The sequence below is a fragment of the Lynx rufus genome, unplaced genomic scaffold (assembly GCF_022079265.1).
Source record: "Lynx rufus isolate CCGP_SWC_20201006 ecotype Redwood Valley unplaced genomic scaffold, mLynRuf1.p SCAF_1, whole genome shotgun sequence".
In the NCBI taxonomy this organism is placed as follows: Eukaryota; Metazoa; Chordata; class Mammalia; order Carnivora; family Felidae; genus Lynx; species Lynx rufus.
In genome coordinates, this window is record NW_025814823.1 from 105,026,184 (window position 1) to 105,049,159 (window position 22,976).

The 22,976-nt window shown below is 40.4% G+C and overlaps 1 protein-coding gene across 1 annotated transcript in view; it reads left to right on the forward strand.

Annotated features, from left to right (window-relative positions):
• PRRC1 (proline rich coiled-coil 1) overlaps positions 1-21,887 on the forward strand; it is a 35,407-nt gene extending 13,520 nt beyond the window's left edge. Inside the window, exons 6-9 of the mRNA XM_047084126.1 lie at positions 1,328-1,491; positions 7,562-7,665; positions 13,905-14,007; positions 20,137-21,887. Coding sequence (XP_046940082.1) covers positions 1,328-1,491; positions 7,562-7,665; positions 13,905-14,007; positions 20,137-20,346 — 581 coding nt within the window. The 3' untranslated portion in view covers positions 20,347-21,887. The remainder of the gene's footprint in view (positions 1-1,327; positions 1,492-7,561; positions 7,666-13,904; positions 14,008-20,136) is intronic.
• Positions 21,888-22,976: the final 1,089 nt, after the last annotated feature.

Below are 22,976 nucleotides of genomic sequence, written 5' to 3' on the forward strand. Positions count from 1 at the left end.
TTCATGGCAGCCCTTGTTGAGTGCAGAACTTTTTTACAACTCTGACACATTCCTTATTGTCAATAACAGCCTTCATTTTCATTTTCTGTAACATACCCTAAATGTGTAACTTGGGTTCCACAAGCCACGTATTTAATTTCTGTGATCGCTCAGTTAGTTGAAGGACTTGGAACTCCAGTATCCTCATGGTATCAGAAGTTTACGCATAACAGGTGTGTGTCTTTGTTAAATTAAAGCAGGAAAACCATTGTGATTTGCAGTCTTAAAAATGGCAATGTGTTTTATCCAAAGTGTAAACTTCCCAGAAAATGAAATCTTGTGAAATTAATAGAGCAACGTAATAGAAAACTAAACTTTTTTCATAGCTGTTAAAACATTATTTCCCAAATTGACATCTGTGGAAGACTTTGTAGGAGCTGTCATTAGATGCTAAATAAGTAGTCCATGAACAGATGGAAAGTATGGAAAGTACTGGGTTAAAGCCATGAATTTTAACTGTTGGTTTTCTGAGACTCTTAATGTTCCCTGTGGATTTCTTTTAAAAAAAATTTTTTTTTAATGTTTATTTATTTCTGAGACAGAGAGAGACAGAGCATGAGTGGGGGAGGGTCAAAGAGAGAGGGAGACACAGCATCAGAAGCAGGCTCCAGGCACTGAGCTGGCAGCACAGAACCCGACGTGGGGCTTGAACTCACAAACCGTGAGATCATGACCTGAGCCGAAGTCGGTCGCTCAACCGACTGAGCCACCCAGGCGCCCCTCCCTGTGGATTTCTAAGAGAGAAATATGTAGAGCATCTCTCAAGCTTGTTTGATCACAAAATGGCTGTTTTAAGGGGATCTACTAATATACCCTGGAACAGCATTTCATAGGAAAACAACTGTTGTGCTCTATTTGTGGCAGATGAGATGTTCAGAACATTGAGAAGGTATGCAGTATCTCCCGCCTGCAGATTAGACTGTCTCAGGTAATGCATTAAATGCTCATTTTTAAAAGTCAGGAAAAGTTGGTAGTTTGCGTCCAAGCACTTGGAATAAGATGCTGTTAGATTAGAGGGTGAAAGTGTGTCTGATAGAGCAGATGGTGTAGTGAAAGAGGATTTCGGAGTGTGAGAGACCTAGGTTTGCATCCTGACATCATCGCAAAATTGTTACGTTACTGTTGGCAAGGTCTTATCAGTCTTAGCTTCCTCAGCCTATAAAGAAGTTGATAATCTGTGTCTTGCATTATTTTGTGAGCTTAGTAATAATTATGTAATGTTAGCATATGACAATGATTAGGACAATTCCATTAATCTGAAGTTGAAATTTTTTTCTTGTCTTGGTAGAATCTGGAGGTGAACTGGATATTGTAGTGACCTCGAATAAAGAAGTGAAAGTTGCCGCCGTCCGAGATGCCTTCCAGGAGGTCTTTGGCTTAGCTGTGGTGATAGGGGAAGCTGGACAGTCCAATATTGCCCCACAGCCGGTCGGGTATGCAGCTGGGTTAAAAGTGAGTAATAGAAAACTTTTTCAGTATATAGAAACTGGCAGCTAATTTTTTTCAGAATTCTGATAGTAATCCTTTGGTCTTTATGGAGCTAATGGCTTTTTACATTCTGAATTATTGATCGTCTTGGTTTTTAATTAGACAACCGTTGTGTAGTTTTACTTTAAAGAAAGGGTAGGTTTCAATGATGGGACGGGAGGAAAGACGTGGAGAACACAAAGAATAGTTAGTGCTAAGAGAGATCTTAACCCAGTGTTAGCATGTAATTTATCATTTTATACTGAAATTATAGTATCTCTTGAATTCTTTAAGCTTTTTATTGCTTCACTATAAGTAATACTTTATACTTATGTATTTCTTCATGGTTTGGAGAAGTCTAATATATTTGAAAGTTTCCTGATTATTAATGGGGTGCCAGTAGGCAGGTGCTATCTCGATTGACCCTACAAATGTCCCTTTTGCCTTGTACTTGGTGAAGGGACTTAGCAGTCATCTGGAAAGCTTTTCTTAGCTTCCTTGCCTTGATTCTTCCTCTTCTCCATCCTTTTAATTCCTTTGTCTTAAAGACCTGACTGCCTGGCACCTACCTTATAGGTACAATACCTGTGTATAACCAGAGTTTTTCAGGGTCTCCTCAGTGTATAGAAACTTTTAAAATCTCATTAGCACTAATATCAAAAGGAAGACGTGGTCTTATTTTTTCCATAATGAAGGAAGAGGATCTTGTGATGAAGTTTGTAGCAGGGGCAGATGATAGAACGACTTGTTTTAAAAAGATATTTCACACCACTGCATACTCACACCACCATTTAAATTTTACAGTTTGTCTTCTGGCCTGTTACAGTTCAAAACCTTGTCCTAAATCTGTGTAAAACCTGTCCAGTTCCCAGTGAACTAGAGCTGGTTTTCTTAAGCTAGCGAGGATTCAAGTTCCAAGAATCCGGGGGTGCCTGGGTGGCTCAGCCGGTTGAGCGTCCGACTTCGGCTCAGGTCATGATCTCATGATTTGTGGGTTCGAGCTCCACATCGGGCTCTGTGCTGACAGCTTGGAGCCTGGAACCTGCTTCGGAATCTGTCTCCCTCTCTCTCTCTGCCCCTCCCCTACTCATGCTCTGTCTGTGTCTCGCTCAAACATTAAAATTCCAAGAATCCTATCCTTTCTCTCATACATTTTTTACCACCAGCATATAGACGTGCAATGCTTGAGCAAATGAATACTGAACAGGTCATTAGCATGCAAATATTTTTCTCACCTTAAATAAACCAAAGAAATTTTAACAAAATTTTTTACCTCATTTAACTCATCATCTTTCACCTTAATTTTTTATTATTTTGTGCTTCTTTTTGCAGCAAAACTTCTCCAAAGAGTTGCTAATCCTGTATCTCTAATTCTTGCCTTCATAGTCTCTGAAACTCAGCCCAGCCAGGCTATCAGCCTGACCCCACAGAGAATGCTGTCCAGGTCACCAGTGGTCTCCATCTGGTTTTACCCGTCTGTAGCTTTTGAGACACTTAGGCTTCTTTAATGTTTTTTTCACTTCTGGGGTTCCACATGTTTTTCCCCCGCCTCACTATTTGTTCATTCCCCTTGTGCTTCCTTTGTTGGTTCCCTCTGATGATTTTGTCTTTATCTGCATTCCCTCCCTTGGTGAGCTCATGGTGTCCTATGGCTTTAAATGCCATCTGTGTGCTGACAGTTTCAGATTTCTGTCTCTAGCACAGACCTCTCATGTAAACTAGATTTATGTAAAAGTTGCCTTCTCAACATCTTGAGTGCCTCAAACATCCACCTGCTTTTCTTTCCTCCCAGTCTGCCCCTAGCCTTCTCCATCTCTGTTGATTGATGGCAGCACTATCCTTCCATCTTCCCCAGTGAGAAATGTTAGAGTCACCCTTCTCTCTTTCCCCATGTTCAGTTTATGAAGAAATCTTGTTCGTCCTGCCTTCATGGTGTGTCCAGCCAGCATTTGACTTCTCGCGTCTCTACCGCCACTGCAGTGCCTTGCTGGAATCTTGCCATCCTCTCTGACTAGGCCATCCAGCTGTTACGGTTACCCTGACAGAGTAATGACCTTGTAGCCCTCTAGGTCATTCTCAGCAGAGTGGCCAGATAATCCTTTCATATTATACATCAGAGCACATCACTCTCTTTTTCAACACTTTATATTTCACTCATCGTAAGCCCACGTTCCTTAAGTGGCTTCCACAGCCCCTCACAGTTTGGCTGACGTGGCCTTTTGTTTCTTCTCTCGGTGCTACAACTCCTGGTCGTTCCCTTGCTCACTCATGCCAGTCACAGTGGCCTCCTTGCTGCTCTTCATACTTGCCTGGCCTGCTTGTCTTTGTAGGGCCTTTTCACTAGGTCTTTCCTCTGTCTGGGACGTTCTTCCCTCCAACATGTGCTTGGCAGGCTCTTTAAACCTTTAAGTCTTCACGCACATCTTGCCTGCACGGCAAGGCCTGTCCTGACTGCCTTGTTTTGTCCTGCATTTTGCATTTTATTTCTGTGGTTCTCAGCACCTTCTGATGCACTGTGTCATTTTGTTTTGTATTTGTGTTTCGGAATGTGTCCCCACAAGAATTAAGTTCCTCAGGAGTAGGAATTTTGGTTTGGTTCAGAGATGTGAACTCTTAAAGTGCTTGGTGCTTTTCAAAGTGAGTATCTAACAGTTTTATCAAGATGTCTGAACTGCAAACATCAGAACTAAAAATTCTAGGGTATGTTTTTTTTTTTTTTTTTTAATTTTTTTTTTTTTCAACGTTTATTTATTTTTGGGACAGAGAGAGACAGAGCATGAACGGGGGAGGGGCAGAGAGAGAGGGAGACACAGAATCGGAAACAGGCTCCGGGCTCTGAGCCATCAGCCCAGAGCCCGACGCGGGGCTCGAACTGACGGACCGCGAGATCGTGACCTGGCTGAAGTCGGACGCTTAACCGACTGCGCCACCCAGGCGCCCCTAGGGTATGTTTTTAAAATTATTAATTTTCTCAAGTAAGCAGTCTGATACACAAGACATTTTCATTGTGGGATCTGCTTTCAGTTTTGGTTTAACGTCCTATTGGTTTCATGAGAAGAGTGGAGATTTTTTTAAGCTCACTTAAGAGCACTCTAGCTGCCCCCCACCCATCACTATCCCTTGATTGTACCTCCACAGTCACACAGTGGTCTTAAGACTGGTCTAGAAGTACCTCTGTGGAGACACATTTTGCAGGTTCTCAGGAGAGCCCAAGAGCTTTAAGGAATTCAGCTTCAGCCTTTGAGAGGCTCTGTTTTTTCCCTTTGGGAAATGAGACCTACCTCCTCCCCACTAAATGTTCATATGGTACATTGCCCCAGAACATAAAATGCTCTCGAGTGTCATTTGAAGGGACGGTTCAAATTACTGTGTTCAGTGTTGGGAATACAAATGACATAATGATGAAGTAAAATCTTGTTTGTTCTCATCAATACTGAAAAAGGACCGACACAGTTGTCAGCTTGATAGGTCATTAATAATTTTTGAAGATAAATAACCATGTGATATTTGGAGTGTAACTCAAAATTTCATGGTTTTTAAAAGATGGGTCTGAAATATTTTGTTATGTCAAATATTATTACACAGAAGAGATTTAAAATTGGGGTGCCTGGGTGGTTTCATCAGTTAAGCAGCCAACTTTTGTTTTCGGCTCAGGTCATGATTTCATGGTTCTCTCACGTGAGTTCAAGCCCTGCATCGGGCTCTGTGCTAACAGTGTAGAGCTGCATGGGATTCTCTCTCTGCCCCTCCCCTGTTCATGCTCGCTCTGTCTCAAAAGAAGGTACTTAAAATCATTAGGTGCTGTTTTTGAAAGGCTTATGGAAATTTTTTTCTGCAAGAAAAGCTTCATCTTTTAGATAATAGATAATATTAATAGCTCAGTATGTTGTGATTTTTCTAGTGTTTGACAGATTCATTTTTATTATTGTTTTTTTCCCTTCATACATACAGATTTCTTATAAGAAGCTTAAAATCAAAATTCACAGAAACTGATACATAGGAAAATCCTTCATAAATTTATCAACTATTTTTTCCCCACAAACAGCAGAGGGAGCTAATGAGAAGAAAAGTAATGTAGAATCCTAGAATTTAAAATTTCAACACAGATTTTTTACTCTCCATCAGATTTTAATTAAATGACTTTTCTCAACTAAACCCAAGTTTTCCTTTAAGCACACGAGAGTGTTTCAGGAAATAAACCTGCCGTAATTAAAATTAGGAAGCTTCTGAAACATGTATGCCAACCATTAATTGTATGGAAAAGCCAATGATAGTTATGACCACTGTTTCATAACTTCTATTCAACAGATACAGATAAAAATCCACATGCATTTTAGAAGTATGGGATTTTGATTAAACCAAATTGCTTAGTATAAGCTCTTAAGAGTACACAGTAAGCTCTGGTGGCCTTTTGTGGATTGCTTCCATTTGAGATCATTACTTCATTGTGGCCTCAAAAGTACCTAATTCTTGATTCCTTACACTTCTGAAAATGAAGTTAAAATGTGTTCTCAAAACATGGATGGGGGCTCTGCTTAAAGTGTCTTTATTTGTGACTCCAGAAGATGCCATACCTAACGTCACGGGCGAAGAGAGGCACATATAACCCTCTCTTTGTGTTCCTTGTGAAATACAAACCCCTATGTGGTAGGATAGTAAAAAATGAACAAGTTTATTTTCCTGAAAGCATTAAATCTAGGAATATTTTGTTGTGCATAGCTGAGATACCTTCTTCAAAGAGGGTTGAATCTCCTAATAGTTTTTACTGAGTTAACAGTAAAATAACATTTATTTAAACTTATTCATAATCAGAATTTAACCATTACTAACTTCCTCTTGGGAGGAGTAACTGGGGCAAATTTACATTTTCCAGCATAACATCTCTTAGATTTTCTTTCAAATCCAATAGGTGCCTCCTCATTCACTGTTACTAGAAAATTTACACTATTAAGATTAACATGAGTGATAAAATTTTTTAAGAAATCCTTTATTTCTTCCTTTATTTTTTTCATGTAGTTCGACACTATGTGAGGTACTGGAGAGATAAGAGTAAGCAAAAATACAGTCTTGATACTATTACAGTTTCGTTCATTCTTTCATCCATCTTTATAAGCTAATGTCTTAAATTGATTTACCCATTTTCTTGCAGTTATCACTTTCTTTATTTCTGTTGTCTCTAAAATCAGTTCAGTTGTCTCTAGAAGTGCTCTTGCTTTTAAATTTTCATTTGATAAGCAATGACCACTTTTTCTCAATCACTACTTAGCTCTGTTACCCATAGTAAAAATAGGTTAATGTATTCTCCATGGCAAGTTTTATTAAAAATTAGAACACATTTGTCTAACTTTTTAGACATTTCCTGTCACTTCCCTTATCACTGTTTATGAAGTAATTCAGATGAAAGTAGGTAAACAGCAAGCTTATTGTAAACTTGTAGTTTTGTATCATAAGATATGTATTGATGATATTGAGTTATGTAGCATTGTCAGCCCCTCAGTTTTGTTGCATAAATGGTATTTTCCTGAATAAATCTTGGTGCAGTATATCCATTTGCAGTTAAAAATACATCAACTGTCATTTTGGTGCTTATTTTAAGGCTATATTTAAAGGAAATAAGAAGAAAGAGGGAAAAAAATTTACTGTTGATATGATTGCCTACCTAGGTAACTCAAGAGCAAATTGAATAAAAACTACTAGGACTAAAAAAAGATTTATCAGTAAGATATCCTCTTGACAGATCAACATTAAGAAGTAGCACACAGTTTTCATATTAGTACAATTAGTACCAATTAGAACATTAATGTAAAAATAATCCATTTTATAGTGACAACCAAAGTAATAGTGTATATGGAAAGTGCTCTGTAAACGTTAATACGGAGGAGAACATGACTGGACTCTTGTACTGTTTATACTTCTGTATTCTTTGTATATATGCAGTGGGTATATAGGTGTGTTTGGTGTAGATGTATATATTACTTATGTAACCATGAATTAGTATATAGAATACTGAGTAACTAACTTGAAATGGCTTCTAACCTGTGCCGTTGTCATTCAGGGCGCCCAGGAACGGATAGATAGTTTGCGTCGAACTGGAGTGATCCATGAAAAACAGATTGCTGTGTCAGTAGAAAACTTCATCGCAGAATTGCTACCTGACAAGTAAGAGGCTTCTTTTCTTTTAACATAATTAAATTTTTTTTCTTGTAATGAGAACTTTCACAATCTACTCTCTTAGCATTTTTCAGATACACAGTACAGTATTAACTATAGTCACCGTGCTATATATTTTATCCCGACTTATTTCATGACTGAAAGTTGATACCTGTTAACCTCCTTCACCCATATTAACCACCCCCCCACTGCTAACCGTCAGTCTATTCTTTGTATCTGTGAGTTTTTTTGTTTTTTTTTTTATTCCATATATAAGTGAGATCATGCAATATTTGTTTTCTCCGACTTATTTCCTTTAGACTCTCCTTCTTTGTTCATGGCTGAATAGTGTGTGTGTTTGTGTGTGTGTATGTATCACAATTTCTTCATTCTTCCACTGACGTGCTTAGGTTGCTTCCATGTTTTGCTAATTGTAAATGCTGTTGCAGTGAACATTGGTGAGGGGTGCACGTATCTCTTCAAGTTAGTTTTCTTTTTTTTTTTTAAAAATTTTTTTTTCAACGTTTTTTATTAATTTTTTTGGGACAGAGAGAGACAGAGCATGAACGGGGGAGGGGCAGAGAGAGAGGGAGACACAGAATCGGAAACAGGCTCCAGGCTCTGAGCCATCAGCCCAGAGCCTGACGCGGGGCTCGAACTCACGGACCGCGAGATCGTGACCTGGCTGAAGTCGGACGCTTAACCGACTGTGCCACCCAGGCGCCCCGTCTTCAAGTTAGTTTTCATTTCCGTCAGATAAATACTCAGAAGGGGAATTGATAGATCATATGCTTGAATTTTTTGAGGAACCTCCATATTGTTTTCATACTGCTGTACCAGTTTACATTCTCATCAAGGGATTTTTCTCCACATCTCTGCCAACACTTGTTATTTTTTTGACTTGTGGTAATAGCCATACCGATGGATGTAAGGTGAGATCTCATTGTGGTTTTGAGCACCTTTTCATGTACATGTTGGCCATCTGTATGTCTTTGGAAAACTATTTAGAGCCTCTGCCCATTTTTTAATCATTTGGTTTTTGTGCTCTTGAAGTTTTTAATATATTTGTATGTTAATACCTTCTGAGATAAAGGATTTGTAAATGATTTTTCCCATTCAGTAGGTTGCCTTTTCATTTCGTTGATGGTTTCCTTTGCTCTGTAGAACCTTTTTAGTTTGATATAGTTCCACTGAATCATTTTTGGTTTTGTTGCCATTGCTTTTGGTGTCCAATCTAAAAAATCACCACCAAGACTGATAGCAAGCACTTGACTCCCTCTTGTTTTCTAGGAGTTTTATGGCTTTAGGTCTTAAGTTCGAGTCTTAAATCCATTTGAGTTTTTGTGTATGGTGTCAGTAGTCTAGTTTCCCCAGCACCGTTTATCCTATAGACTCTCCTTTCCCCATTGTATATTCTTGGGTCTTTTGTCGTAAATTAATTTTAATTGGCCATGTGTGTAGGTTTGTCAGCTACTTTGTTGCATTGATGTGTGTCTGTTTTTATGCCAATACCATACTGTTTTGATGAGTATAGCTTGGTAATATATATTGTTTGAAATACAGTTTGAAATCGGGGAGTGTGATGCTGCTTCTTTCTCAGGATTGCTTTGTCTATTCAGGGTCTTGTTCTCTTTCTGTGAAAAATGCCATGGGAATTTTGATAGAGATTGCATTGCATCTTAGATCGCTTTGGATGGTATGGACATTTTAACAATTGTAATTCTTCCAGTCCAGGAGCATGGAATATCTTTCTATATATTTTGAGTTTTCAGGTTTTTTTGGCTGTGTTACAGTTTTCAGAGTAGAGATCTTTCACCTTCTTGGTTGTTAAGTGATCCTAGAGAACATTCCATGTGCTCTTGGAAAGAGTATGTTTTCATCTGGTTTTGGAAGGCATGTTCTGTACAGATCGGTTAAGCCCATCTGGTGTGATGTGTTGTTGAAAGCCACCATTTCCTTACTCATTTTCTGTCTGGGTGATCTATCCACTGATACAAATGGGGTGGGAAAGTTCTTTACTGTTACTGTTTTACTGTCAATTTCTTCTTTGTATCTGCTAATTTCACCTTATATATCTTCCATTATTGGGTTCATCTATATTTGCCATTGTTATAATCTCTTGTTGGATTGATCCCTTTATTATTATGTAATGCCCTTCTTTGTCTCTCATTACCGTCTGTTTTAAAGTCTGTCTGGTTTAAGTATTGTTCCCCCAGTTTTTTTTTGGTTTCTTTCATGTCCATTTGCGTGGAATATTTTTTTATTTAAAAAAGACATATAGACTTAAAAGTCTATATGTGTCTTTAGGTATGACATGAGTCTCCTTTAGGCCACATATAAATGCATCTTGTTTTTTTATGTAGTCACCCTATGTCTTTTGATTGGAGCATTTAGACATTTTATTGTTTTGTAGTTGTGTCGTTCTTTCATTATGACCGATGACTTTCTGTTGTGTTATACGTAGCCTTATTTTTTTTATCTATTAGAGGTTTTGGGTTTGTAGTTACCATAAGGTTTCTATATAACACCTTACCTATATAGCAGTCTGTTAACGGTCTCTTACACCAATCAAAAACTCCATTTTTACTCATCCCTCCACCCTTTCTGTATGTCGTATTTTACATCTTACCGTGAATCCCTTATTAATGTAAATATGGTTTTACTACTTTTGCCTTTTAACCTTTGCAGTTGTATAAGTGATTGATTTACTCCCTTTGCTGTGTGTTTGCTTTTACCCGTAAATTTTTTTCCTTTATAGTGTTATCTCTGTGGCCTTTGCTTCTTAGAAAAGTCTGTGACATTTCTTATAAGCCTGGGTTAGTGGTAATGAACTACTTACCCTTGCCCGGTAGAATAGTCATGACTGTAGGCTTTTTTTTTCCCTCCACTGTGATTATAATGCCACTTCCTTCTTTTCTGCAAAGTTTGTGTGGAGAAATCCAAGAGCTTTATGAGGTTTCCCTTGTATATAACTGGTTGTTTACCTCTTGATGTCTTCAGGATTTTCGGTCTTATTTTTTGACATTGTATTTATGTTTTTTATGTGGACCTCCTTGGGTTCATCTTACTTTGGGCTGTGATTCTTTGACCTGGATATTTATTTCTTTCCCCAGGTCAGGGAAGGATTTGCTCCTTTCTCTCTCTTCTGGGACCCCTACCCTGCTAGTGTTAGTATGCTTAATATTATTCCAGAGATCACTTTTACGTATCTTCATTTTTTTCTTTCTGCTTTTCAGCCTCTTTGCTTTATGATACCCTCTCTTCCAGATCACAGATCTGTTCTTCTTTCTAGTCTGACATTTCAGTTATTGTATTTAACTCTGATTAGTTCTTTTTTATGTTTTGAGTTTACGCACTCCAGTCCAGTGAGCATTTTTGTGACCATTACTTTGAACTCTTTATCCGTTAGATTGTGTAGCTCTAAGTTTTTTCTTTTTTGAAGCATAGGAGTTTGTGATTTAGGCAAAAACACCTACCTTTCTCAGTCTTGAAGGCGTGGCTTTGTGTAGATGTGTGTTTGGAGTCTTGGGAGGTCCCAGGGCATACCATGCTGGCATCACCTTCACAAGATGGCTAGAGCTGGTGTGTGTGTCCTAGGGGCCAGGGCTCACTGAGGTGGCATCCCAGCTTGTCTGCATTGTCACAGGTCCTGAGCACCTCCCACCCCAGAGAAAAGTCTAACAATTTCCCCACTGCTTGGGAGATGCTGTGGACTTAATGAGCTTCCTTCACTTCTAGTCGAGTTGCTGAATTAAGGTTAGGTGGTACTTTAGGTCCAACTGAAAGTCTTCACCTCACTCTGAAAGTTTTTCCCCATCCAGAGCGTTACTCCATTTTGCCCTCCTGGCTTTTACAGCTCTTTAATTTGGTTACATATAGGATTTACATACCTCATCCACCTTTTCATTGGGAGCATCGGTCTGCCATAAACTGCCCCATTGTAGCTAGCTGTGGCATTTTTCCTACCAATTACCTTTTAACCAATACAGTGGCGTTTAGGACGATTAGGGATAGAAAAACAGTTGACTCATGAAAAGCATAGATTGGAACTGTACAGATCCACTTACACAGCTTTTCTCTGATAGAATGCAGTACTATAAATGCCTTTTTTTCTTCCTAATGATTTTTTAAGTGTTTAGTTTTGAGAGAGAGAGCACAAGCAGGGGAGGGGCATAGAGAGGGCGACAGAGGATCGGAATATGAGGCTTGTGCTGACAGCACAGAGCCCTGCATGAGGCTCAGACTTGTGCACTGTGATGTCATGACCTGAGCCAAAGTCAGACACGTAACTGAGCCACCCCGGTGCCCCTCTTCTTAACGATTTTCTTACTTTTTTCTAGCTCACTTTATTGCAAGAATATGGTAGATGATACCTATAAAACATGCAAAACATGTTTTAATAGACTGTTATTGGTAAGGCTTTTGGTCAACAGTAGGCTTTTCTATGTGTTTGGAGAGTCAGAAATTAGATTTTTGACTGCACTAGGGGGTCATGGCAACCCAAATGTCCACATTGTTCAAGGGGATACTGTAGTATTAGGAAATCTGTTGGTTTCTAGTGTGGATTAAAGAGGAGGGGACGGAAAGGCTGTGATAGGAAAGTGCAGACGAGCCGAGAGGGAGAACATACAGAGCAAATAGCAAACCTAGGATCAAACCACTTGACAGTTCCTGCTTTCTCTCTGCTGTGGTCCTGGTCCTGTAGGAAATAAATGCCGGGAAGATAAAGTCAAAACCACGGTTACAATTAAGAAGATACCCATCCAGGAAGAGCCAGTCAGTCGAAAAAATGTGTTGATGCCTAATAACCAAGAGTAGAGCCAGTACAGACATACTTCTCTGATGAATTTTCTATCAGTTCATGTTATGTGAGGAAAACTAACATGGTCTGTACCATGCCTGGACAAAAGCCCGTGTAAGCATGGACTATCCTTATTCAGAGATTAACCTGTCAAGTTCAGAAATCTTAGGTTTTGTGTTAAAAGTATTAAAATGTCTTTTTTGTGTGTGAATTGACTGGTGGTGGTAGGTGGTCTGTCTTTGTAAAATAGAGTGGCGGTTCCCACATTCTGTTTTGAGATTTTTGCTGGTAAAAGGTATTCAAGTATCTTGGAATCACAATTCTTGAGCTCTTTTTTAGTCAAAATGGCAGCCACATGAGATTGGTTATTTTAGCAGCTACCTGAAGAGGGATCCTCGGTGATTGTCCATGAATGTGGGGGGGGGGAGTACCTTTGGAGTTCTTGAAGGATAGTATTTGGGAGAGGAGGAGGACCCAAAGTTTCCCTGGCCAATAGCACTGTTGAAAGAAATGCAGGAGGTTTCCAAGGGCGTAATCTTGGTTGCAGTTTCAGCCACATCCCTGTTGACATGCTCAAGAGCCTGATGGAATTTTAGATAACAAAGAGGACCTTGTAGTTCTTCTAATGCGTCTTCACCAGCATCACCAAGGGACTTTTACCTTCAGTGAATCTCATTTTCAGCAAGTGCTTGCCTAACAGTCACTACAGTTATACACAAGTTACTGATGAGTATGCCAAATAAATAGTGTGATTTAATGTTGTTACTTTGAAACCAGATTTTAGGATATGAATACTAAGAATGTAATGTCTGATCATTTTAATCCTCAGCAAAACTTATTCTATATTTTACTTTGCTGTTTCTTTAAATATGTAAATAGAAGTTACCTAATTCATTTTCTCTTCCATCACACTTTATTAGATCTACATATTTTTAAAAATAGTGAACTTTTTTTGCTCTATATATCCTCTTGTTATTCAGGCTTATGATTTCATGGCATCTGGTGGTTGCATAATTCTAGTTATCTAAAATGCTGGTAGTGTTACAGATGACTTAAGGCAATTATAAAATGTATTTTTATAATTTATGAGTAACTTTAAATAGAAGAAAGTTTTCTTGAAGTGTTTTTAAAGACTGATTATCAAAAATGAGAAGATTTATTTCCTCTGAGCTTAATTTGCTATTAACTTTGCAAATCAGCTACGTATTAACGATGGAGATGGTAATGTAAAATTTCTCATATTTTACCAAGTGTCCTCCCTCCTCTTGGAATTAACCTAATAGGTAATTTTATATATTATTCTTATGGATTGTTTTCTTGAAAATTGATTAGAAAAACATTTCCTGTTTGAACGATAATAGTTTTTGGGTTAGTTTTGTCTATTCACTGTAACTTTTTTTTTTTTTATGGCACATCAACAACTTAATCCTCATCCATCCCGTTGTAGGTGGTTTGACATTGGCTGTTTGATAGTTGAAGATCCTGCCCATGGCATTCACCTTGAAACGTTTACCCAGGCCACACCAGTGCCTTTGGAATTTGTACAACAGGTTGGTTTTCTCCTTTTTCATTATACTCCACAGAAACTTGAAATACTGTTTTAACAATAAAAGCTTTTGTTAGATTTTTCACTGGATATACATTTTTGATTTTGCTTCTTAATTCTTTCCCCTTTCAGCTTTTTCTCTTTGCTTTCCAATTTCTTTCAGGTTGAGTACCTTCCTCGTTTTCCAGCTGTCTTTGAAAAGATAATACTTGGCAACCTTAATCGTTAATTTCCTCTTTTGTTTTTATGATTGTGCTGTGCTACTAACAACAGAAAAACGATATCCACTTTTCGTTATCTACCATTTTGGTTCCCTTAATTATTCCTGTCTTTTGTCTTGATCTTCCTTTTTAGTGTTCCTGGAACTCAGGAAACCCACTTTTTCTCCATTATGGATTTATTATAAAAGGATCTAACTCCAGAATGACTAGATGGAAGAACTGCATGGGGCAGGGGGACAGAGGTTCCATGCTGGCTAGACCCTCCACTTTTCCAGATTTGTCATGTTGACTCAGAAGCTCTGCCAACCCCATCCTTGTGGGTTTTTATGGCGAGTATGTTATGGAGGCATGTTACCAAGCCCATAGGTTCGGGCTTTCAACCTGATTAACAAAAGATATCTTTGTGGTTCTCAGTCCTTAAATTACAAGGATGGTAGGAGCACTGTGCCAAAAACTGGGGTCCAAGATCCAATATGTATTTCTTACTGTAAACCACAGTATTACATGTCCACCGCCTGGTCTTCAAACACAAATTCCTTATAGCAAAACCATCACGAAGGTTTAAGACAACTTGCACATTAATTCAGTAATAATTAACTATCTAGTGTGTCATCACATCCTGTCAAAATGTCCACAGGGAGAGGCCACTCAGGTTTGTAGTCTTCTGTCGGCTTCCTAAACCGGGTGTGGTGGCCTTACCCTTCCAGGCCTGCGGTATAATGGAGCTCAGAGCCAGTGTTAGCTCTTGCCCTGGCCTTTTGAGGTGTTAGCATAATGTTTGGTTTCCCTCATTGTATAACCCATTAATTCGTTCCTTTACCCATAGCTACTATTTACCCTGTTTTCCTTTTCATACTCAAACTTTTTCCCTTGCGTCTGCTGGCATGCTTTGGAGGCAGCCATAGTAGTCTAGCAAGTACATCCCCACTCAGTCAATTCAGACAAGGTGAGGTTACAGAGGTACAGAGATCTTGCAGATTTGCTTCCAGACCTGAGATAAAGCTGGTGTCACAGTAACGCATCTGAAATGTGTTTCTTGGTTTCTCAGTGCAGATGATGGTTATGTTTACACTATATTGTTAAACGTACAATAGCATTATATTTATTTTTTTTCCCCATGTTGATAAAATAGTATTTATTCTCTCAGAAAGCTCTCATAAAACTGGCAAGTTTAATTTTCTACTTAGTGATTTTTTTTCTGGAATTATTCCTCCCATTGCTTCCGGTCTTATTTGCCTCTATCCCAAATTAGCATTATATTTAAAAAAACAACATGACGTTTAGACCTCAATTAAAAAATACATGACTGCTAAAAAAATTCATTTGGGCATCGAGCAAGTTGTAATTATCGATCACAGATCACTAACAAATAATGAAAAAGTGGGAAACATTGTGAGAATTACGTATTTAGGAGACAGAGTGACAAACGCTGTTGGAAAAGTGGCACAAATACACTTGCTTACTGTTGCCACACACCTTCCATTTGTAAAAAGTGCAGTACCAGCAAAGCGCAGTAAAGCGAGGTGCAACAACATGATGCATCCCTATGGTGGGCTGTCTCCACCACTGGTACGTGTAGCCACACTCCCTGTCACCCAGTTTTGCCACAGCGAGTGCGGGCACATCCTGCCCCGTAGGCCCTTAGGAACTTTGTAATGTCAAGTTTGAAACCATACCTAGAGTTTCTTGCTTAGGAGTCATCCCTGTTTCTACGTCTGTGTTTGCAACATCGAACAGGGGAATGAAAAGTTGAAGTGATCTAAGGAAGAAAGAACAAGTCACTATACCAGGGTCACCCTCCCTTGGCCAGAATTGCAGCGTGAGACCATCATCCTCGTCTGCCCCCTGCCCCACGTCCACAGGAAAAGAGAGCTTTTCATCTCTTGCATCCCACTCAACGCTCAGTGCCACACTCATGTGAGCTGGCACCTAAATGCCTACACCTGCAGCTTTTCAGACAACTGTGTTTCTGTTGCCCATTTCTGTTCTGGACCAAACTCGTTCTCGAAGGAGGTTATCTCTGTCCATCGTGTCCATTGCTGGACACGGGCTGACAGGTGTGTTCCTTGCTCTGGAGAAACGCTCAGCCATCCAAATTGGTACAGTATCTTCTATTCAGGTTCTGTTAGGGTGTCTGAACATTGGCACCTACCCCTTAGTAAGGAAAGCTCCATTCAAAGTCAACGTCTGTTCCTGCCAAGGCCCATCTGTAGCCCCCAGAGCTGTCACCATCAGTCTCCTTTGTCATCTGTGTTTATGGTCTTCCCAGCAGGGAACGTGCTACATAACCATTTGCATGCTTTCTGTCTCCGGTTGGGAGACAGTTCATATTGGCATTTTTTTGTCTCAGAGAATGCAAGAGGACTCTGTCTAGATTCAGCCTACCTCTGTATTTATCCACTCATTTTGTAGACCCAGGTAGCCATCTAAAGCAGGGGTATCTGTTTGTCCATTCCACTCACCTTCCAAACCTGGAAGAAGTTCTGATGGGATCCTGTCCTGCTTCATTGCACCCCTCAGATTCATTTCCACAGGGCTGTGCCCCACACGGGCAACCTTTTAATAGGTAACATATCCAGTGTGCCTTCCTGCCCGACCATATGGTCAGACCATTGGCCACTGCCCTGAGTCAGTAAAAACTGAAACAGGAAAAAAAAAAAAAAAAACCACTGGTAAAACCCCCAATCATGCTGAGAAAATAGTGTGCATTTTAGCCCATGGAGCTGATTCATTTTTACCTTCTTCTGTCCAAGTGATGGCCTTCCAGGTAGACTGTCCCCTCACCTGTGGAACTGCCATCGACGGACCAAGCAGCTAGCTCTTTGCTCTTCAGTTGAGAGTTGTTCATAGGGCACGGTCTACATGGCAGTTGGTTCTCACAGCTTTTCCCATGGCTCCAAAGTGAGTCCTAGAGGAAAAGAGGGGCCCTGGTCATGACTGTCTCCCTAGGCATCATGATCCTGTATGTAAACCATTTCCATATTAGGAACTTTTCCTGTGCACTGCCGTCCTATTAAGGGATTCTGCAATATCATCCTAGACGTTATGCGTATTTCACATTTCAAAATCATTTTATGTCCTTCAGTGAACCGGGTAGCTTTAACTAATAGTCTGGTAGCAAGGTAGTAAATGCCCCTCAGATGGAAACATGCTACTCCCGAGTCCCAGGAAATGTCGCTGGATGGCACTCAGATTTCTGCCATAAGCCTCAGTCTAAGCTCCACATCGGACTGGCACAGAGTTTGTCACTGCCAGCTCACAGCTTCTGCCTCACACAGTGTGGGCTCAGCCAGTCCTACTGGTTACTGTATAGCATGGCCAATAAATGATACTTGAAGGGTCAATTTACAGCCCTTCACTAGGCTGGGGAAGCTTTCCACAGTGATTACAGTGTCCATGCCCAAAATGCAATCAGATAAAAAAAAAAAAAACTTCACATAAAGCCTGTTCAAACCTAACGGTTTCCTTACACATTGGTACTTCGATCTGTACTTTTATCCCCCTAACGCTAGACTCTATTTGGAGCTCATCCACAGGATATGGTTTTACAATAATAGGCAGGGCACCTATTCCCCAAACAGACATGATCACCATTTGCACATAAAATCCAAGTCAAGGAGACAGACACCTTCACATAAAACTTGCTGAAACAATTCAGCTTCCATAACCCAATCAGCCCTTCCATTTTCACTTTCTAATTGTAGCTCTCATCACGGCTTCACCAGTAGGCCTGGTAGTGCAGCCCGAGGGACTTGAAACCTCTCTTCTCCACTCTTGGCCATTGTCTCTGCTTGTGTGCACAGGTCTTTGTGTTTCCAGCAAGAGGGACAAGGGATAGGTCTTCCCTCTCCGTTGACCACCTTCTTAGTGACCAGAGGTCTGAGAGGTTCTTTGTGTTGTCCGTGCATAACTTGTACCTTGGAGAGGGTGGCCTTGAGGCTAGTGGCATAAGCGAAGCCAGACAAGTCGAGTTGGGCCCAGCATCAAGGCTGGACTCCCCATTTTCTTTTAGAGTGTAGCTGTGGTAGAGAACAACCACCAAGGGACTCTTGTGCCTTTTTGTTAATAGTATTTCTTTGGGTTTCCAAGAAATCAGCTTCCCAGGAGTTGGATCCATCTCTAATTTTCACTGGTAACTTGACCTTTTAGTAACCGAGTACATCCCAGATGCTGTTCCGTGCAAGTGGTGGCCGCCCCGCAACCAGACGGTCTTCCTCCCTCATTTTTCATCTTTGTTCTTGGCAAGCTATGTGTTTCCATGAGCCACGGCTGTGCAAGCCAGCTACCCCTTCTGACACCTACTAACTAGGTCTCCTACCCATTTCTAGTGTGTGGGAGGGGTTTTTCCACACCACCCAGCAATTCTAGGCTACCAGCTGGTATCATACATTGCAGCTCCATTCCGACACCGTCTTCCTGGAGATAGTGTCAGATCCTATAGGGTAAGGACTCGGTCCTACAAGACAGCCCCTCCCCAACCTCACACACCAGGGCCAGTCCAGGTTATCACCTCTGCTTCTGGCCCCACTGCCGCACGTTGGTTCTCATAACACCTTCCTTCTCAGGAAGCCTGGTGACTCACTAGATGGCTTGCCTGTTACGAAAGGATACAAGTCAGAAAAAGCCAGATGGATGAGACGCAGAGGACAAGGTACTGGGAGAGGGTGCAGCGCTTCCATGCCCTCTCCCAGCCCGCCCCTCTCCCTCGATCTCCACATGTTCGCCAGTCTGGAAGCTCTCCCAGCCCCATCCTTCTGGGTTTTTATGGAGTTCATTCGATAAGCATGATTGGTCCATCTGGCCCGTGGTTACTTGGTCACCTTGCAGCCTCCCTCCCTCCCCTGAGTTGGGAGGGGATGGGATGACCAAGCACAGTTGACCCGTGAACACCATGGGTTTGAACTGCACAGGTCACTTACACGCAGACTTTCTACAGTACAGTACTTATTTTCTCTATGATTTTCTTAACATTTTTTTCTGTAGCTTACCTTATTGTAAGCATATGGCATATATATAATGTACAAAGTGGGTCTTAATTGACTCTGTTATTACAAAGGCTTCTTCTCAACAGTAGGCTATTTAGTAGTGAAGTTTTTGGGGAATCACAAGTTATATGTGGGTTTTCAACTATACCAGGTGGTCACTGTCCCTAACCCCTGCATTGTTCAGTGGTCACGGGTAAGTATATTTTTTATTGTAAGTCCCGGTATCACCAATATTCTAGCCTAGCCATGATAGGTTTATGCCAGAAACGGCCTGATGGTTCAGGCAACAGCTCATCAACTCACACAGTTCAAAACCTATTGAAGAAGAAAAAAGTATTTCTACAGAACTGACATGTATTTGCTACAAATAACCACAGCGATAACTTGTTAGCAAATCGGGATGAGAAGGGTATGTGTGTACTGACAAAGCAAAAATCAGACCTGCTGATAAAATGTTAGATCCTCAGACATGCCCCAGACTAGACACTTTATAAGTGAAACGTGTAAATGAAAATTTCACATGGTGGAAAGGTTCCGAAGAGCACACTGATGAGCGAGGGACTGTGGAAAAGGACGGGAAGGTGCGCTCTCTCACCACTCAGCTTGTTAACCTGGAACAACACACTGACTGGCACTGAGACCTCAACCCTTGGACACTGAGCTCTGTTAGAGGGAGTCATTCGATTAGGGCTGATGTGACATGTGAGCAAGAGAATGAGCTTACTGTGGACAGTAAACACAGGAGGTGTGTGCAGCATTGTTCTAGGTTCTTCTGTAGCCTGGTCACTTCCTGGAGCTGCTCGCATAGCTTCTCCGGGTTTGTCCTCATCTGTAGCAAAAGTAATCTGAGAGACTTTGGAACGTCAGAGCTAGGTCCAGTCGTTTTTAAAATGTATTATAAATCTGATAAATTTCCTTTTTCCATAGGCTCAAAGTCTCACTCCCCAAGACTACCATCTGAGGTGGTCAGGCCTTTTGGTGACGGTGGGTGAAGTTCTGGAAAAGAGCTTAGTAAATGTCACCCGGACTGACTGGCACAGGACGTTCACCGGCATGTCTCGGCGACAGATGATCTACAGTGCGGCCAAAGCCCTTGCCGGCATGTATAGACAGCGCCTGCCCCCCAGGACCGTGTGAGGGAACGCTCTCCCTGGGCACGGAGACTCCTTCGCTTGGGGCCTGGCGGTATTTAGACCTTGTACCTCCCCTAAGTGGACAGCTTCAGTGAACGCAGCCGTCTTGATAGTTTGCCTGTGCGCTGCGGTTGTTCTTTTTTAGAAAGGCACGGGGTCATTCCAGTAGATGAAAAGAAACAGATCCTTTCTTTGATCGTGTCATTTCGTGTACCACAGTTCTTAAAAAAGAAAATCTATAAATATTTTTATAAGATACTTTGATATACCAAATTTATAAGGTGCAAATTCATGTGCCTACTACATTTAACTTAATGATATGTACTTGATTTTTTTCGTTAAGAAGACCTAACTCATTAAAGAACGTGTCATTGTTTCTTCTATTTCAAGATTAATCTCTTCCTTCTTAGTTTTTGATGCTTCTTGTGTGTGCAGGTGATCTCAGGTCAGACACTGAGCCATGTGCTCATAGTTGACCCTCAGACACCTTCTTGCAGGGAGATGGTTTGCATTTCTGTGCATATTTTTTACATGGGTCAAAATAATGAAATTGATAATTTTGTTGGTGTTATCATGTACACACATACATAGTCTAAAAAAGGAAAGATTTTTTTCAAAGTAAGTTTTGGCATTTCACAGATTTATACTCTCAAACGTTGGCGTGATGGGTTTTGTTTGCCGTGGCTGTGGGACAACTAAGCGGCACATGATTCAAGTGTATTTTACATCAGAAACATTTGGGTTATTTTCATGTAATACTATTCAGTATTTCCAAGTAAACTCTGATGTTGGCCATTATTTCTCTTTCTACTCGTGTTTTCTCAGCCGTTGTAGAGAAATTGTTCAGAGGAATTGCTTTGTTATTTATGGGATTGTACGCCTCTTACTTTAATTAAGGTTACTTAATATTTAGTTTGCCTTAAACACTGCTTTTCTAACCTGGTGCCATTCTGCCTTTACTCTTTATGGAAGTTTTCAGTGAAACTATTTAATACTCATTCTGGTTTATCTACTTCATTGTGTTTGTATTTAGTGAAAGCTTCTTTTTCCCCCAAATAATATATTTTACCGTTTTTGAATTTCTATAAATCAAAATTTAAATAGTTTTGTCTTATACTTTTGGACTCTATATATGCAAGTTCATATAACTTTTTTGAAGACAGTTTCTTACCTAAGTGTAATTTAATTTTTATTTACTCGTCTATACAAGACTTTAGATGGACCAGAATTAGCACAATCTTATAAAGGGTATCAAAGCTCTTACCCTGCACTGTCATTACATGTACTGGTTTCTTTGTATTGTTTTGAGTACTTAATTGATCCGTGCTATTTTTTACCTGAGGATGAGAAGCATTAATTTCACAACTGTGGTTTGGTGAAATTCAGACTTGTTTGTCATTAAAAGTAATGAGAGAGAGAAAAGACTTGTAACCAGCTGCTCTGGCATAATAGGGATCGAATACTTTTCTCTCCTCTTTTATTGCTATTTGTGGAACAGTCTATGTTTCCTCCATCTTGTTAATAAAAAAGAGCTTTTCTCTACCATGTACTTTTCTCCTTTATTTTTAAAAAGGTACTCTTAGCTAACAGTATTTTATTGCGGCATTGGCCTGAGGAGAAAACACAGGGATGAAGGGTGCCCCTACCATATTTCTGCCGCTTTCCCTCCTGTTATAGCGAATTTTATAGATCCTAAGGAATGTCTGTTTTATTTTAGCAAGTCGCAAATATTTTATGTTTTTAAGGACACAACAACGGACCTCCCTCAGATGACAGTTTTCCCACATTTCTCCAGTTATTCACTTCTTCTGCCACTTGGGTGAAGGAAGCCAAGTGATCTCCCCGCTCCTGCCAATTTGCTGAGCCTTCCGTTCTCTGGATCCGGGAAGGGCACATGTGATCTGGTTCCAGCCTCTGGATTCCTTTCTCGGCCATTGAAAGGCGTCTGAGCGTGACTGCCTGCACACATGCTGTATTCCCAACCTCAGGCTTGTTTTTTCATTGTTAGCTTTCTTTGTTGTACTCGGGGCGAGAACAGTAACGTGTGATCTTGTTCACGCCCTGGCAGCGGCAGGCAGGCAGGGTTTCCTTGTGCTGGCATAAGATAACTCAGGTCATCCGTCAGCCCAGGGGTCTTTGCTTTTTTGTCCCTCAAGCTTCTCAGGAAAACCAGACTTTAACACGGCTCTTTACTTCTGGCCACAGTACGTTTTTCTTCTGAAGTGCTCAAGTAATTACTTAACTGAATTCTCTCAGCTTGTACACTTTTAATTAAGTAGTGTCAAAGACGACCGGAAAAATGCAGGAAGAGTCATGTAACCTCAGTTGACAGAAGGTTCTCAGATGGTTCAGTTCAAGACCCTCCTCTTAATAAGCTTGTCACGTAACCCCAGACCCAGAGCTTTGACATGGACTCATGCAGTTGGAAAGTTTCAGGTAGTCTTTGTAGTTTTCCCCTCCTGGTCTCTTTACTACTTCTCCATTCTCTGTTCCTTTTTATCTCAAGGATTAATGAGGTAGAAAATCGAGATGACTGAATATACAGCCAAATGGTAGTGCAATTCTAAGTTTAAGGAAAGTATTATATGCATGTATTCAAAAATTATGCAAATTCGTGATATACTCAGGGTCAGC